Source organism: Ips typographus, linkage group LG7 (genome assembly GCF_016097725.1).
Source record: "Ips typographus isolate SLU linkage group LG7, UJ_Ityp_2.0, whole genome shotgun sequence".
Classification (NCBI taxonomy): Eukaryota; Metazoa; Arthropoda; class Insecta; order Coleoptera; family Curculionidae; genus Ips; species Ips typographus.
Genome location: NC_138428.1, coordinates 3,542,281 through 3,556,767, shown reverse-complemented (window position 1 = coordinate 3,556,767; position 14,487 = coordinate 3,542,281). Strand labels below are relative to the sequence as shown.

The 14,487-nt window shown below is 38.4% G+C and overlaps 4 protein-coding genes across 4 annotated transcripts; 2 read left to right on the top strand and 2 right to left on the bottom strand.

The window, feature by feature from the left end:
* Window positions 1-1,353: 1,353 nt before the first annotated feature.
* On the bottom strand, window positions 1,354-3,693 carry LOC145732076 (sialin-like). The gene is made up of 8 exons (XM_081984108.1): window positions 3,477-3,693; window positions 2,963-3,119; window positions 2,671-2,904; window positions 2,437-2,611; window positions 2,125-2,385; window positions 1,794-2,070; window positions 1,620-1,743; window positions 1,354-1,568 (listed from the first exon to the last, which is right to left on the bottom strand). The coding sequence occupies exons 1-8, from the start codon at window positions 3,536-3,538 to the stop codon at window positions 1,377-1,379; spliced, it is 1,482 nt and encodes a 493-aa protein (XP_081840234.1). The 5' UTR covers window positions 3,539-3,693; the 3' UTR covers window positions 1,354-1,376.
* A 528-nt stretch (window positions 3,694-4,221) lies between these two features.
* Window positions 4,222-4,668, top strand: LOC145732082 (cytochrome b-c1 complex subunit 10-like). The gene is made up of 2 exons (XM_081984119.1): window positions 4,222-4,381; window positions 4,487-4,668. Exons 1-2 carry the CDS (start codon window positions 4,329-4,331, stop codon window positions 4,605-4,607), a joined length of 174 nt encoding a protein of 57 aa, XP_081840245.1. The 5' UTR covers window positions 4,222-4,328; the 3' UTR covers window positions 4,608-4,668.
* A 93-nt stretch (window positions 4,669-4,761) lies between these two features.
* LOC145732073 (importin-4-like) lies at window positions 4,762-12,163 on the bottom strand. Its single transcript, XM_081984106.1, has 16 exons — window positions 12,003-12,163; window positions 11,725-11,897; window positions 11,493-11,667; window positions 10,160-10,345; window positions 9,876-10,107; window positions 9,576-9,824; window positions 9,329-9,519; window positions 8,955-9,269; window positions 8,592-8,894; window positions 8,331-8,536; window positions 8,141-8,267; window positions 6,026-6,433; window positions 5,728-5,936; window positions 5,410-5,542; window positions 5,175-5,352; window positions 4,762-5,085 (listed from the first exon to the last, which is right to left on the bottom strand). Exons 1-16 carry the CDS (start codon window positions 12,054-12,056, stop codon window positions 4,961-4,963), a joined length of 3,264 nt encoding a protein of 1,087 aa, XP_081840232.1. The 5' UTR covers window positions 12,057-12,163; the 3' UTR covers window positions 4,762-4,960.
* A 247-nt stretch (window positions 12,164-12,410) lies between these two features.
* abs (ATP-dependent RNA helicase abstrakt) lies at window positions 12,411-14,431 on the top strand. Its single transcript, XM_081984107.1, has one exon. It carries the CDS (start codon window positions 12,534-12,536, stop codon window positions 14,397-14,399), a length of 1,866 nt encoding a protein of 621 aa, XP_081840233.1. The 5' UTR covers window positions 12,411-12,533; the 3' UTR covers window positions 14,400-14,431.
* The last annotated feature ends 56 nt before the right edge of the window (window positions 14,432-14,487 follow it).

Below are 14,487 nucleotides of genomic sequence, written 5' to 3'. Positions count from 1 at the left end.
AAGTGACGCGAATTAGCGGAACTTATCCTTATCATCGATTCAATAATATTTAGTCCGTTTACATTCCTGTCTAAATCAAATTCAAGGACAAGTTTTGCTGTTTTATTGAACTTAGATAAACAGGTGAGTTTGGTGGTTTAATAATTTCTCTTATACTAATTTTAATCATCTTGCACGTTTAAACTTGATATCTCCAGCCGATTTTGAGATATTGGCGAAAAAGACAACAATGCGACGTGGTTAAAGATTTATGTTACAAACGTCCAGGAAAACAGTCATTTTCTTACTTCAAGTTATTCTCTAAAACCACGTGATGTCTGTCACTATTGTCAGAATTGTCAAAATTTTACTAGAATTTGCAAGAATTACATCTTAACACAGTTTTCGACAAAGACGATTTTCTGAGATTTAACAGTTATTTTGACAATTGTCACTTCATAGTCTAGCTAAATAGTCTTCTATAATCACGTGACAACTGTCAATAACGTCAAAACATGCTCAAAAAATGCAAAAATCAGTATTTAGAAACGTTTTCATGCAGTATTTGATATAAAACCTGTTTCTGAGATATATGACAGTTACTTTGCAAAATATCACGTGACCGTCTAACTAAATAGTGTGCTACAATCACGTGACAACTGTCAATAACGTCAAAACTGCCAAACCATGCTCGAAAGTTGCAAAAATCAGCATTTAGAAACGTTTTCTTGCAGTATTTGATATAAAACGTGTTTCTGAGATATATGACAGTTATTTTGACAATTATCACGTGACCGTCTAACTAAATAGTGTTCTACAATCACGTGACAACTGTCACTAACGTCAAAACTGTTAAACCATGCTGAAAAGGTGCAAAAATCAGCATTTAGAAACGTTTTCTTGCAGTATTTGATTTAAAACGTGTTTCTAAGATATATGACAGTTATTTTGACAATTGTCACGTGACCGTCTAACTAAATAAGGTTCTACAATCACGTGACAACTGTCACTAACGTCAAAACTGTTAAACTGGTCACATTCTACAGGTCTTTCTCTTGATAACTTCCTTCCCTCGTTTCAAGAATAAGCACTTATTTAGTATGATTAGGAAGGCCAATACCTACCCTTCCTACATTTTTGATCATAAAATTCAACTTTTTCCAAAATGTATTTTAACTGCTTAGAATCATAAATTGGTTTATTAGCATTACCATTCTAAGCAGTATTGTAAAATCTCATCAAAGTCACGTGTTTTGAAAAATTAATAATAATTAATAAAATTGGCCGCCATATTAATTTGTTCTTATCAATACAAGGTGTTTATAAATAGCTACAGTTTATTGAGTAGTATGAAGTTTATAGGTAAAATCAAAATAGCATTAAAAAATATCATTTATTTAGGTTGGATTGTTTTCTTCAACATAACCGTCATTATTTACACCTGCATCCTGTTTCTTGGTCAAAGTGAGGTCCTGGTCTTCCACAGCCCAAGGCTGTAGATCTCCAGAGGCAAATGTTCCATAAAAAATGGCTCCAAACAAGTAAATTGTCGCAGCAATATAAAATACAGTCTGCCACTCTACCGCTGTCTGCAAACAACATTGAGCATTTTTCTTAAAAAATTACAAAAAAAAACTCACAGGTGGACTTTTCACAATGTACCCTGTTATAGTTGGGCTAATAATTCCTGGTAAGGTAGCAAAAGTATTGCTAATTCCCATAAGGATACTTGCATGTTGGGGGGCTAAATCCAGATGGTTCACACTGTAAAACAATAATAAATGTTCTAAGTGGTTGCTGATAAGAAAAAATACCTGAAACCAGGCCAAGCCATGGCCCCAAGTCCCACAGCCATTGTGAGACAAAAAATGGAACCAATAGGATGGGACCAAAAAGCGGCAATTAGCATGAAAACAGTCTGAGAAAGAAACCCGGCGCAGTTGAACACCTTCCTCACTTGAGTAGTCGTTAAGTATTTTTTTACTAGAAACCAATCAGCCCATTGTCCAGAAAACTGGATGAGGACGGACATCAACAAGTATGGGAGCGCGGACAGGAACCCCGACTTGCCCAAATCGTAGCTGTAGATGTCTTTTCTGTTTAATGAGCATCTAAATTCTCAGCAAATCTATTCTAAGTGAGTACCTTTTAAATATTTGGGAAGTTGTGTAAGTAAAGTGTAGAACCCCCAGTTTTCCCCAAAGTGGGAGACCACAATAGCCCACACAGGCATAGAAGTAAAAATCCTCGTCCAAGGAACATCAGTCCTAAAAGTGCGTTCTTCAGAAACGTTCCTAATAGACTTCTGAATGTACTCCAACTCTTCCGGAGTAATTCTAGGATCTTGTTCCGGACTGCCAGCCACGAACAGTATCCAGAAGACAAACCAAATCACTCCAGACACACCTGTCAACTGTAAACTTAGATTAACAAGCTTGATGGTTGTGGTACACTAACCGCAAACGTAGAAAACACTTTGCCACCCCAGGGCGGCGGCTAGATAAGCGCAAGACGGCATTCCGATCACGGTGCCCACAAAACAGCCAGAGAAGGCTATGGTGGCCAATCTGGAACGTTCCAAAGGCGGAGCCCACTTGGACCACACGGCATGAATACAAGGATAAGTCACTCCCTAGAATTCATCTATAGTCTTATCCAGTTTATATAACATGTCAACTTTTTAATACAAACCTCGAAAATTCCTTCAATCACTCTAACTGCAATCAACAGGTAAACGTTAGCAACCACCAACCAAGGAGTAATCAAAGTGAAGGCGGCAGTGACCACCACCCCCAAGCCGAATAAAAGTTTCCCGCCAATTTTGGCGGCCAACAGTCCACCGGCAAACTGGGTGGCTATGTAACCGTAGAAAAACGCGCTTAGAATGTGACCTTGCAACTCATTACTCCATTCAAACTCCGGTCCCTACATAATAAATAATCTAAAATATTTTTGATTAGATATAGGCTAATTAAATACGTACAATGTTGATTTCCGTACCGTTTTCTGCTGTTACGGTCCTGTTTTCCGTCATGGCCACTATGGCCACACTCAAATTTACTCGGAGGATGTAAACGTTGAAAAATCCGCAAAAACTCAATGCTGCCACCACATAACGGCGTTTTTTCCAAAATTTCCACCTTTAAAAATAATGTTTTAAATCAGCCCCATCTAGTCATTGAGACAGGTAAAAATGGAGGAAGAAAGCTGCTATTCTATGTAGGATGTAACTACATTTTTTAATTTTAGTTTAAACAAAATTTTAATTAATATTAAGTCAATATGGTATTACCTAGCCTGTTTTACAAAACACTACAAATATTATACTTTCAATATTACTTGCAAATTATTAGTAAAGACATAAAAAAAGCAAATACCTGTTTTTTTTATAGGTGTAACACTAGTGTTTCTATTAAATTCAAGGTTTTCTTTGTATTATTGATTTTATTATTAATATTTTTCTTGAAACAATTAATGGATAATTTAAAAAATCTCACCTGGGGTCACTTTTTGCGCCATTTTTAGGACTTTCCATTACGTTCTCACCACTTTTCACCATTTTTAACGCAGTCTTACCTCACATTAAACATAATATGCGATACATATTTTTTTATCTCGTTTATGCCGTTAAACAATAAAACTATTACAATATGCTTTCACGGTCGGTTTTAACGCGTATTTGCTGACAGATTGTTGCGTTATGTAAGTGTATAACATAAACCGGATTGCGGGTTTTGGTACAATGCAACAACAAAATGCATGCAAATAGACGGGGATTTATTATATGGGCCTGCTCAACATTTTGCGATAATTATAATTGACAAAATTAAGTAGTTTCTTTGTTTGCACGACATCTACGTTTCTAAATTGCTAACTAATACTTAATAACTACTAAACCAACTTTGTGGTTTTTTATGCTTTGATGCTGAATTTTTCCACTTTTCCTGTTTTGCCAGGCAACTACTAAATTTACGTTAAAATGTTATATAATTTCCTATTACTTAAGTACAAAAATACAATTCCTGATATCTATAGGCTGGAGGACAAGCAAACTTGTCATTCTACCCTAATGAATTTGATAACTCTGAAAAATCTGTGGTTTTAGAGGAAAAATCCTATCTTTGTAAGTTACTTTATGTTCTTTACTACTTACAGTCACGTGACCAAATTTTTCCCCTCATGTGACGTCATTGCAAATTAGTTTGATTTCTAGTATAGTCTGTCAATGCCGTCATTCTGTCATCTGTCTGTCTTTAGTCAATTTAAAAATTAAAATTCCAGGTGTTTGTTTTCGGCCTTTTAATTTTTTCTCTTTTAAAAACCACTAAATAACATAAACTACAGGCAACATGTCTCTGCTAAAAATCCTCGGCAGAAAACAATTAGACATTGCATCCGCTTGGTGAGTTTACTGTTTGAATTTCATAGGTTGAACTATTGGTTATGTAACCATTCACAAAGCTCCCCTTTTCTTGACCTTATTTATAAATTAGGGCGTCTATTGCAGGTTGGGCAGCGCTGCAGTGTACGGGGGCACCGCCGGAGGCCTAATTGTTTTCCTGACTGACTGGAGGGTGATCACTGACTATATTCCTTTTTACAATGGTAAATACCCCAAAGAAGAATAAGGGGGCTCTAGTGTTGAAGTTTCAATAGTTTTTTAAGCGTCAATAGATAATACAAGTTGAATTATTTGTTTTTTTTTTTTTCATTTTCATCAGCCCAGTACCCCTAAAGCCTGTAATTCCTCAAGCTTTAGCTTTAGGAAAATGAAAAACTAAGAACCATATAAAAGCAATTTAATCTTATTTAAAAAAAATATTCAATGATACTGTGTTAAATACTTTCTATATAAAACAACAAACAAAACTTACACTCATATACATTTCCTACAACAATTTGTAAGAAAACTTTACCCTAGCATGATCTGATTTCAAAACTATACTTAAATTACAATAAATAAAATGTTGGCACTCTGTCATCAAGCCAACAAGCTTCTTATTGATTCGGTCGCTTCTGGTCCTAAAGAACTAACAATTTGCCCAAATTCCTGGCTGAAATCCCGATTTAGCGTCTTGATTAGCTCTGTTAGGATGTGTTTTGTTTCTAAAACAATCATTGAATGGTTAGTCTTAGTTAAAAATGCTAAAAATAGAACAAAAATGACAATAAATATTGCCGTAACTCTGATTTACCATCATTAGGGCTTTGGTCTTTGTAATAAACGTGCACAGCCACTTTGATTACGTCCCCCAGGTGTTGTTTCAGCACCTGGCTACCTTGCTGGTACAAAGTGGCAAAGCTTTTGATCACAGCCTCGTTCTCTTGGAAGTCGTCCCTTAAGGGAAGTTTTTGCAAAAAAGCCGGGAAGACCTACAGTAAAGGTAGAATGTGATTGATGTCTGAAAAGCTAAAATGTGTTGGTGTTACTTGGTCCAAAGGTATTCCACTCGGATTTACTATAATCATCTTGGCTAAGGCTCCGCAAATGTTGTCCAAAGTGCCCGCGTGGGTTTCTTTACTTACCGCCTGGGATAAGGCTTGGAGGATTTCATTGTAGTAACTAAATCATAAGTTCAGCTAGATTGTGGTAAGTTTCAAGAGTGTGAAGCAAATATGAAATTCTTAGTTTTATGAAAAAGTGTATGTGGTTAGGGTGGAAGTTACTTGGACAGTACGGAAAGTGAAATTGGCCGGGACAGGAAGGATAATTTTTTTTACTTCACACACCCTTTACTGAATAATAACCTGAAAACGTGTTCCTTGCCGTATAAAACCATCTCCCCTAGACCGAAAATGGCATTGTTGCGCACTTCCTCCGCAGAATCTCGAGCACCGGTCAACCACATTTTGACCAAATCCGGGACGAATCGTTCCACATAAACGTCCAGGCTTTTCATACAGTCCGCCAATGTTCCGTAGGCGAAAGATCTTTGGCTCACGCTATTTTGCTTTACCTTTAATAATCCACAAATAAAGTTATTTTGAAGAGATTGTTGATGTTGGAATATCAATCATTTTGGTCATCAACTCATCCTTAACTTACCGTTCGACTACTCAATAGTTTCAGCACATTAGGAAAATAACAGGCAAAATCATCTGGTGAAATAGCGGCCGCATATTTGGGGATAACCTCGCCAGCAGATTCCAGCAACAGCTCGTCCTGTTCCGCTTCAGTGTCGTCTTCTTGATTTGCTTCCTGCGCCTGTCCTAAATCCGTGTCCTGGCATACTGTTTTCATGGTCAACACGTCCACCACGCAATTCATAATCGCTTCCCTATGTCCTTCCCCCACGAATACCTCTCCTTTGATTTCATCCAAAATGGCCGCGTACGCGTCCAGACAGTTCATCACTACTGAACGTTCCTCGTCTGTACGAATCAGTTCCGAACATTTTGGTACGAACATTTGCAGTGCTTTGTACAGAGCCGGTTTGGATTCGGGGGTGTTTACCTATAAATGGTTTCGTAAAAATTTCATTTACCTGGAGTTCCAAATAAACGATTATACAGGGTGACCACCGTCTGTCTCAGAGAAAGTGGCAGTTACGACTTTTCTGGTGATTTGAAGTAGTAGTCCATATTCCCACAGTGGAGTAGTGAGTATAAGTGAAAAGAAAACTCAGAGTCGATCTCCACAAAATAGTGGAAATTAACTGTGAACAGGTTAAGAGAGAGTCAAGTCAAAGGCCAGCACGGGGAAGCGGGAGGAGTGCCTTGAATTCTAGAAATTGAAGGATCAGAAGAAAGGGGTATTTCTAAGTTGGTCATTGAGACAAACCACATTGTCATTGGAAGAGACTTTATTGAATTCAGGGGCCTCCAAAAGGTCCAATAAGTTGCCTTTTTCAGAGAAATGGAGAGGTTTGAAGCCTTCCTCAACATTGAAGTCGTGGTTGTTGAGGCGAAGGTGGCGTAAAAAGAGTGATTTCATGTAACTGATGTTCAAAATTTGGTTGTTAATACATTTTTCAAACTCTCTCGTGTTCGTGTATTTGAGTAGCAAATTTCCTACCTGTTTGACCAACGTGCAGGAAGAGAGCTGCTAAACACCAGACTTGTTAAGGGGTGGGGTTGGGTTGGGTCTTTGGAGTTGACGAGGAAGTGGGAAGTAGAGTGTGAAACTTTAAAACAGATAGTAATACCAAAGGGTTTAAACAGGGATTTGAAGCCCAGCGAGAAAGGCCCCAGGTAAGGTACGTATGGAGAAATATCTACTCTCGGTGTTACGTTCTTTATCTACGAGATTCCTGTTGACAAACTTCTTAAAGTGATTATAGTAGATTTTGTTGACCAAACCCACAGGGAAGCCATTGTTGGTAGCTACAGTTTTAATGCAGGAGAGTATATTTTGTGGAGATCGACCATGAGTTTTGTTTTCACTTACGTCCCTGGTATTGTCCAGTGTCAGTGCAGAAATGTGTTTTTTCTCTTTGAATAAATTATTAATACCTTTTTTGTGGGAGAATTTGACAACATGATCAATATCAATGTTATTTTAAAAGTATTTATACCTTCCATGTATCACATAAAACACACTAAGATATTAATTTAAAAATTCGTAAATAACATACGTCAAATTTTCATCTTACTCAATTCACATGTAATAGAAAAGGAGCGACAATTATTATGGTACTGCCACTAGCCCTGGAACGGCCTTTAAGCTGGAGTCCCGTAATCCGACAATTTCGCCTGATTGGTCATAATGTTTTGACGGGATACTTTGGTTGACGGGACCTGATGGTTTTTAAATTTCGTAGGACATCGAAGTAGAATTTTGTTTAACTTTTGTCTCTCTCTCTCTAGACTAATAAGCATTTTCAACCAATTACAAGAGTTTCGTGTATTCGTGTCGTCGGATCACGGACGCGTGGGACTTAAGCTTTAGCCAAGTTTTCAGTTTGGGCGATTCGCATTTTCCGGAACGTCAGCGTCACGGAACTTATTCACATGACACTGACAAACGTTCCGTGATGGTGCTTTAGTATGCGAATATCACCATTCAAACTACATTACAGAATATTTTGACTAGACGTTCCCGGTCGGTGACGTTCCGAAAAATACGAATCGTCCTTTATAATGAAATATAAATGGTACACCCTGTACAACTATTTGAGGAACACCTTCTGTTAATAAATGGGGAAATAAAATAAATTAAAACCTTATAAAGAGAAATGCAGAACTGCTGCAAAGCTTCTACTGAAGCTCGCCTAATATCGTCTTGGGGGTAGTTCACCAGTTTGAATATTTCCTCAAAACTCTGTTCCAAGTACGGTAAAAAGGCTTGACTGTTCAAAATATTCTTTTTAAGTTTGATCAACAATAAACTTATTCTTCAGTTACGCTCTCACCCTGTATTACAACAAATCTCCCTCAAAGCCAAACAAGCTTGTTCCTTTTCCTCGTTGTAAGAATTCTCCACTGAATACCCTCTCGGCAATGAATCGTCGCTAGCCGAACTACTCCCTTCGATATCCTCCTCATCATTTTCATCCTCGTCATCGCTCAATTTTCCGTAAACGTCAATATCCTCTTTGTCGTCTTCATCGTAATGAGACTGCAACAATTTCACTTTAAAGACTTCACTCACGTCAATTCCATTGTCAACTAACCACAATTCCGTCACTGCTCTGAATGCTGACAATCATCTCCTGCACGATTTTGGGCAAGGCTGGACTGAGTTCCTCCTTCATGACAATGGCCAAGGCCGCAAATAAAGCGTAGACGCTTTTTTTCACGTCAGGATCCTCGGTTTGATCGAGAATGCGCAGCCCTAGTTGCAAAGACTCCGCCGCTAAAGGTTTGAAGTTTTCGGCGCCCACAAATTGCGCCACCACTGCCAACGTTTCAATCGAGTAACATTGAATTTGATGGATTTCCGATTCGGGATCCGTGTTGATGTAGTAGTTGAGAACCTTTTATAAAGTAATTAAATTTTCTGTGTTTCTCAACTTCTAAATTAAACTACCACTTACCTGAATAATCTTATCAAAATAAGGCATTATTCCCTCTTTGACGGCGGTGGCGGCTGCCCCAAGAGCACTAAGCGCCACCCGCTTCAGTTGAATGGAAAAACATTGAGGATCCAAAGCCACAATCAACCTTTCCATTAAGGTAGGCAAGTAGGGCATTAATCCATCCTCCAAATTCTCGCAGAACGTCTCCAATGCATAAAACAACCTGTCTAAACTGGGAGGATCCTTTTTTTCCACCTCCATTTGCTTGAGAACCTGCCCCAGACATTCGAACAACACCGGAAGTAGATCAGACGCGTATTTGCTTATTTCCGGCTGTCAAACGTTTACCAATCAGACTTTTTTTCTTAACACGTGGAGCCAGTACAACATACTTGTAAGTGCTCCGCAAACTGACCCAGAGCAAACAGAGCAGCGTTTCTTACTACCGGATTGGGATTGTGTATGGCAGTGCAAACGCACTTTAAAAATTCGTTCAAGTATTTGGTTCGTATTCGTTCAGAACAGCCTTCAGCCAAAACGGCTAGAGACAGATAAGCAGCTTTCTGGGCATAAACATCCCCACCTTAAACCCTTAACCTGTAAGTGGTGCTCATATTGGTGGTATAAAAATACACTCACCCTGTATAGCCGGTTCAATTTTGGTGAGCAAGTAAGGCACTACTTTATCGGCCGGTACATTCATGGCAATCATGTCCAAAGTCTGGGTGGCCACAGTTATAGATGTAAACTGATCTGGGTCACCCAAAAAATACTCTTCATTACCTTCATCATCAGGCTGTTGAGCCATCAAACGAATCAACACATCTATGATGGGTTCAATCAGTTTATTCTTTTGCACCACCTTTCCTTTGGCTCGGATTAACCATCCTATAATCTCCCAGTTACTCCTAACTCTTAAAAATCGAACCAAAAACTTACCAACAACATTGATAGCTTTAATTTGCACAGCCATCGGTATAGAACTGTCACTGCCCAAGTGAAGGCACATCTCAATGATAAGTTTAACCAGCGGTGTAACCACCGCAATGGCATACTCAATCAATTCCTCTAAAATTTCAAATAAATCACAAGCCTTTTTCTCATCCTGACTGGCAAACGCCCTAATAATTTCTAAGACGCGGGGTAACAGCTGATGATACACATTTATCATCTACAAAGGTTTTTATTAGATTTAATGGTTGCTCAGAGTGTGGCAACAAAACCTGCTGATGCCCCCCGATTATCGGTACGAGATTCTTCATAGTAATTACAGTGTAATAGCCCAGATTTGTGTTGGGTTGGGTTAGGCCATTCAGCGTGTTGGTGAACAACACGGCAAATGACTCAGCATGGACTATGTAGGAACTGTGTGACATTTCGGTCATTATTGATAAAGTGTACATGCCCATCTGTAATATTATAGTTTTTAGAAATAGTAAAAGAAGATATAATGTATAATAAAATTGTGCAACATGTTTCCACAATTTTCTGCAGAAGAGTAAACATTTTGTTTGTAAAAATCGTATTTGGTTCTCACTTTTGATATTGATATACTAGGTAGGCAGAGTTAAAACATATTTCTGCAGTTAACACACTTCTGAAGCTACTGAAATCTGTATCAACCAAAATATATGTTTTGTATTAAATTGATATGTAGAAATAATTATTTTTTGGTACAATTGTATTGCCCTACTTCTTGCTTTTTGTACAATAGGTTGATTCATCAATAAATTAAAAAACCAATTGAATAGGACAGAAAAAATATCTTTCAACATTCAGGAATTCAATTGGCCTAAAACTAATTTTTACTAGTTTTGATTACATTTTGAAGTAAGTCAATATTCTCACAGTGTAACTGTATGTACTGTAAATAAAAAACACACCCAGTCTTCTCTCTTTTCCACAATATTAAGCCTTTAATCCACCAAAGGTACTCAACACCTTTTGGGTACAATCATCAAGAGCCCTGCTAAGACTAAATATACTTTGCAGACTGTCTTTCTACATGGAGATACAACAAGACCCAGATTTAACATTGAAGAGTTCAAAACTACATAATTTTAAAGAAACCTTATTTTTCGAGGAAAAAACAATAAACCACTACTCACTAACTTACCTTATGGGGATTCTCACTAACCTTGCACTACTAAATTCAAACTTTTCTTTAGAATTCCAAACTAATTTCAGCTTTGGTTTATTTTGATTTCTGAATCAAAGTAGTTTACTGATAATCATTGTTAAAACATTTCTGTTTAAAGTTTAGAAGCAATAATGCTCATAACTATTATTTAAAAATTCAGTAGGTGTAGTCAAGCAAAGCTGACTACAAATAAGGTATTGGGTAGAAAATACTAGGAGTTTTGTATGGTTATTTCATTATTTGACAACTCTTAACATTTCAAGACTCTAACATCTGACCTTTATGTAATTTACTATTATTTCAAATTAAGTTATTAAAAACAAACAAATCACAGAAGTCAGTTTTGAGAGACTTAAATCTGATGTTAAAAAATGTTTAAATCTGAAACCAAGATAAATTATAGAACACATTCTTACCTCTTTGTCAACAGTATTGTCACTATTGCACAAAGTATGTATAAACTGCAACACTTCAGGCCAACTATTATCAGGAAACTCATACTTTCCAATCACTCCTATGAACTGGGCTATAGCATTTTTGACCAGTTTCTCTTGCTCATTTATAAGAGCCTGCAACATTCCCTGTTTGATCCTAAAACCCTCCACTATGAACTAAACTAACTGGACAAAGTATCAGACACTGAATTACCGGTTTCTCATGTCTACACTCAGTTTGGTCCAATGTTTTCGCCTACCGAGTTTCCTGCGTAGCAACACCGAGGCAGACTGCCTGATTTGGGGGTTTGTGGACGTGACGATAACATCGCAGAGCGCCGGGATGGCTTCAGGTTTCTTGAACGCATCTTTCAGCTCCCTGGTGCCCTAAAAACGTGGGAGTGAATGCTGAAATCCGGCTTTGCACGTGGAAAGTGAGGTTAGGACCCCAATATGTTCTCTGATTTTACAGTCTTCCTGAAGCTCGCTTACCTCTAAGATCGTAATGTTGTTTGGCACCAGGAGTTTGGCTAATATTTGTTCCATTTTCACAGGTTTTTTTAATAGTAAATAGCGTTTTATTGGAGGAAAATTGTTCCTGAATAGAACTTTTCTTCCCAGGCGCCCAGGCCGCAGTGTTGCCACTGTTACCAGATGACAGAAGCTGACTAGCTGAACCGACTACCGAACAAATTTTGTTCATTGAAATTGGCAGTTTGCTGAATATACTAAAACGACCTTAATCTATATAATAATTAATTATTTTCTTGAGTCCTTGAGCAAAGACAAGCCCTGAGTAATGCTTGGGTGGTACTTAAATAAGAAAAACTAAGTAATAAGTAGCAAATATGGCAACAACGGAAAACATTACCACCAAACTGACATCTGACATAACCTAACCTTAACCCTTAACCTAACCTCACTTGTGGTTTATTTTTGTTTATGTTTATCTACAGAACGTTGTAAAAAAAGTAAAATACTTTCCTTAAACAGAGCAAGGGGCGTTCTGACGTCGTCAAAAAAATGTCGGAAGCTGAACCTCCTAAAAAGCGCTACAGACCTCGCAACGACAATGAAAGTTCCGACAATTCAGAAGAGGATAATTACGTCCCCTACGTTCCTGTAAAGGAGCGTAAAAAGCAGCAACTGCTGAAACTAGGCCGTCTAGGGCTGCATAAAGACTCCGACCAGCTGAAAGGAAAAACATCGGGAGGTAATGACTTGAACGCTGAAGAAGAGGAAGAAGACCAAATCTGGGGTCGCAAGAATAACATTCCATTGCTGGATCAGCACAATGAATTGCGGAAACTAGCTGAAGCTAAAAAGGTTAGTGCCGCGGAACGCCAGCTGAAAAAGGAGGAAGAAATCCTGGAGATTGTAGCTGAGAAAACGGCTTTAATGGGAGTGAGTGAGTTGGCAAAAGGTATCCAGTATAGTGACCCTATTAAAACTAGTTGGAGGCCTCCGAGGTATGTATTGGCCTTCCCAAATTCCAGGCATGAAGATTTGAGGCACAAGTTAAGAATTCTGGTAGAAGGAGAAGAAATACCACCTCCTTTAAAGAATTTCAGAGACATGAAACTGCATGAAGGGATTATTGAGGGATTGAAAGAGAAAAATATTAAAAAACCCACTCCTATACAAGTACAAGGTATACCTACAGTACTTTCTGGACGTGACATGATTGGTATTGCTTTCACTGGTTCAGGAAAGACTTTAGTATTTGTTTTGCCTTTGGTGATGTTCTGTTTGGAGCAGGAGGTTAAAATGCCTTTTATACGCAATGAAGGGCCTTACGGCTTGATTATTTGTCCTTCACGTGAACTTGCTAAGCAAACCTATGATATTATTAAGTATTTTACTGGACACTTAAGAAAGAAAAGCCTTCCTGAAATCCGGAGCTGTTTGTGCATTGGGGGTGTGCCTGTCAATGAGGCTATTGAAACTATCCAAAAGGGAGTTCACATAATGGTGGCCACTCCAGGGAGGTTAATGGATATGTTGGAGAAAAAAATCGTGAAATTATCAGTCTGTCGGTATCTTTGTATGGATGAAGCTGATAGAATGATTGACTTAGGTTTTGAAGAAGATGTGAGAACAATATTTTCGTACTTTAACGGTCAGAGGCAGACGTTGCTGTTCTCGGCTACAATGCCAAAGAAAATTCAGAATTTTGCCCGTTCCGCCTTGGTAAAACCCATCACAATCAACGTGGGACGCGCTGGTGCTGCGTCCATGAACGTAACGCAGGAAGTCGAGTATGTGAAGCAAGAAGCAAAAATTGTTTATTTATTGGAATGTCTACAAAAAACCCCACCTCCCGTTCTGATTTTCGCCGAAAAGAAACAAGACGTAGACGCTATTCACGAGTATTTACTGCTGAAAGGAGTGGAGGCCGTGGCCATCCACGGAGGCAAAGACCAGGAGGAACGTTCTAAATCAGTTGAAGCTTTCAGAAACCACGAGAAAGACGTATTAGTAGCCACCGATGTAGCTTCTAAAGGTCTAGACTTTCCCGAAATCCAGCACGTAATTAACTACGACATGCCAGATGACGTAGAAAACTACGTGCATCGAATCGGGCGTACGGGTCGGTCGGCCAATAAAGGTTTAGCCACCACTTTTATTAACAAATCGAATGATGAAATGGTACTGTTGGATTTGAAACATTTACTGATTGAAGCCAAGCAAAAGGTGCCCGCGTTCTTGAACGAAATATGTCCGGATACAGAGAAATATTTGGAAGTGGGTGATGAAAAAGGTTGTAGTTATTGTGGTGGACTGGGACACAGGATTACAGATTGTCCCAAATTGGAAGCGCAACAAAACAAACAGGCGTCGAATATTGGACGTAGGGATTATTTGTCCAATACCGCGGCCGATTATTAGTAAAGAGTGTAAAATAAAGCTTGAGATTTTAATTTTTTTAGTTTTATTCTCCCTTGTCACGAACTTTTAAAATTGGTGACGTCTACCT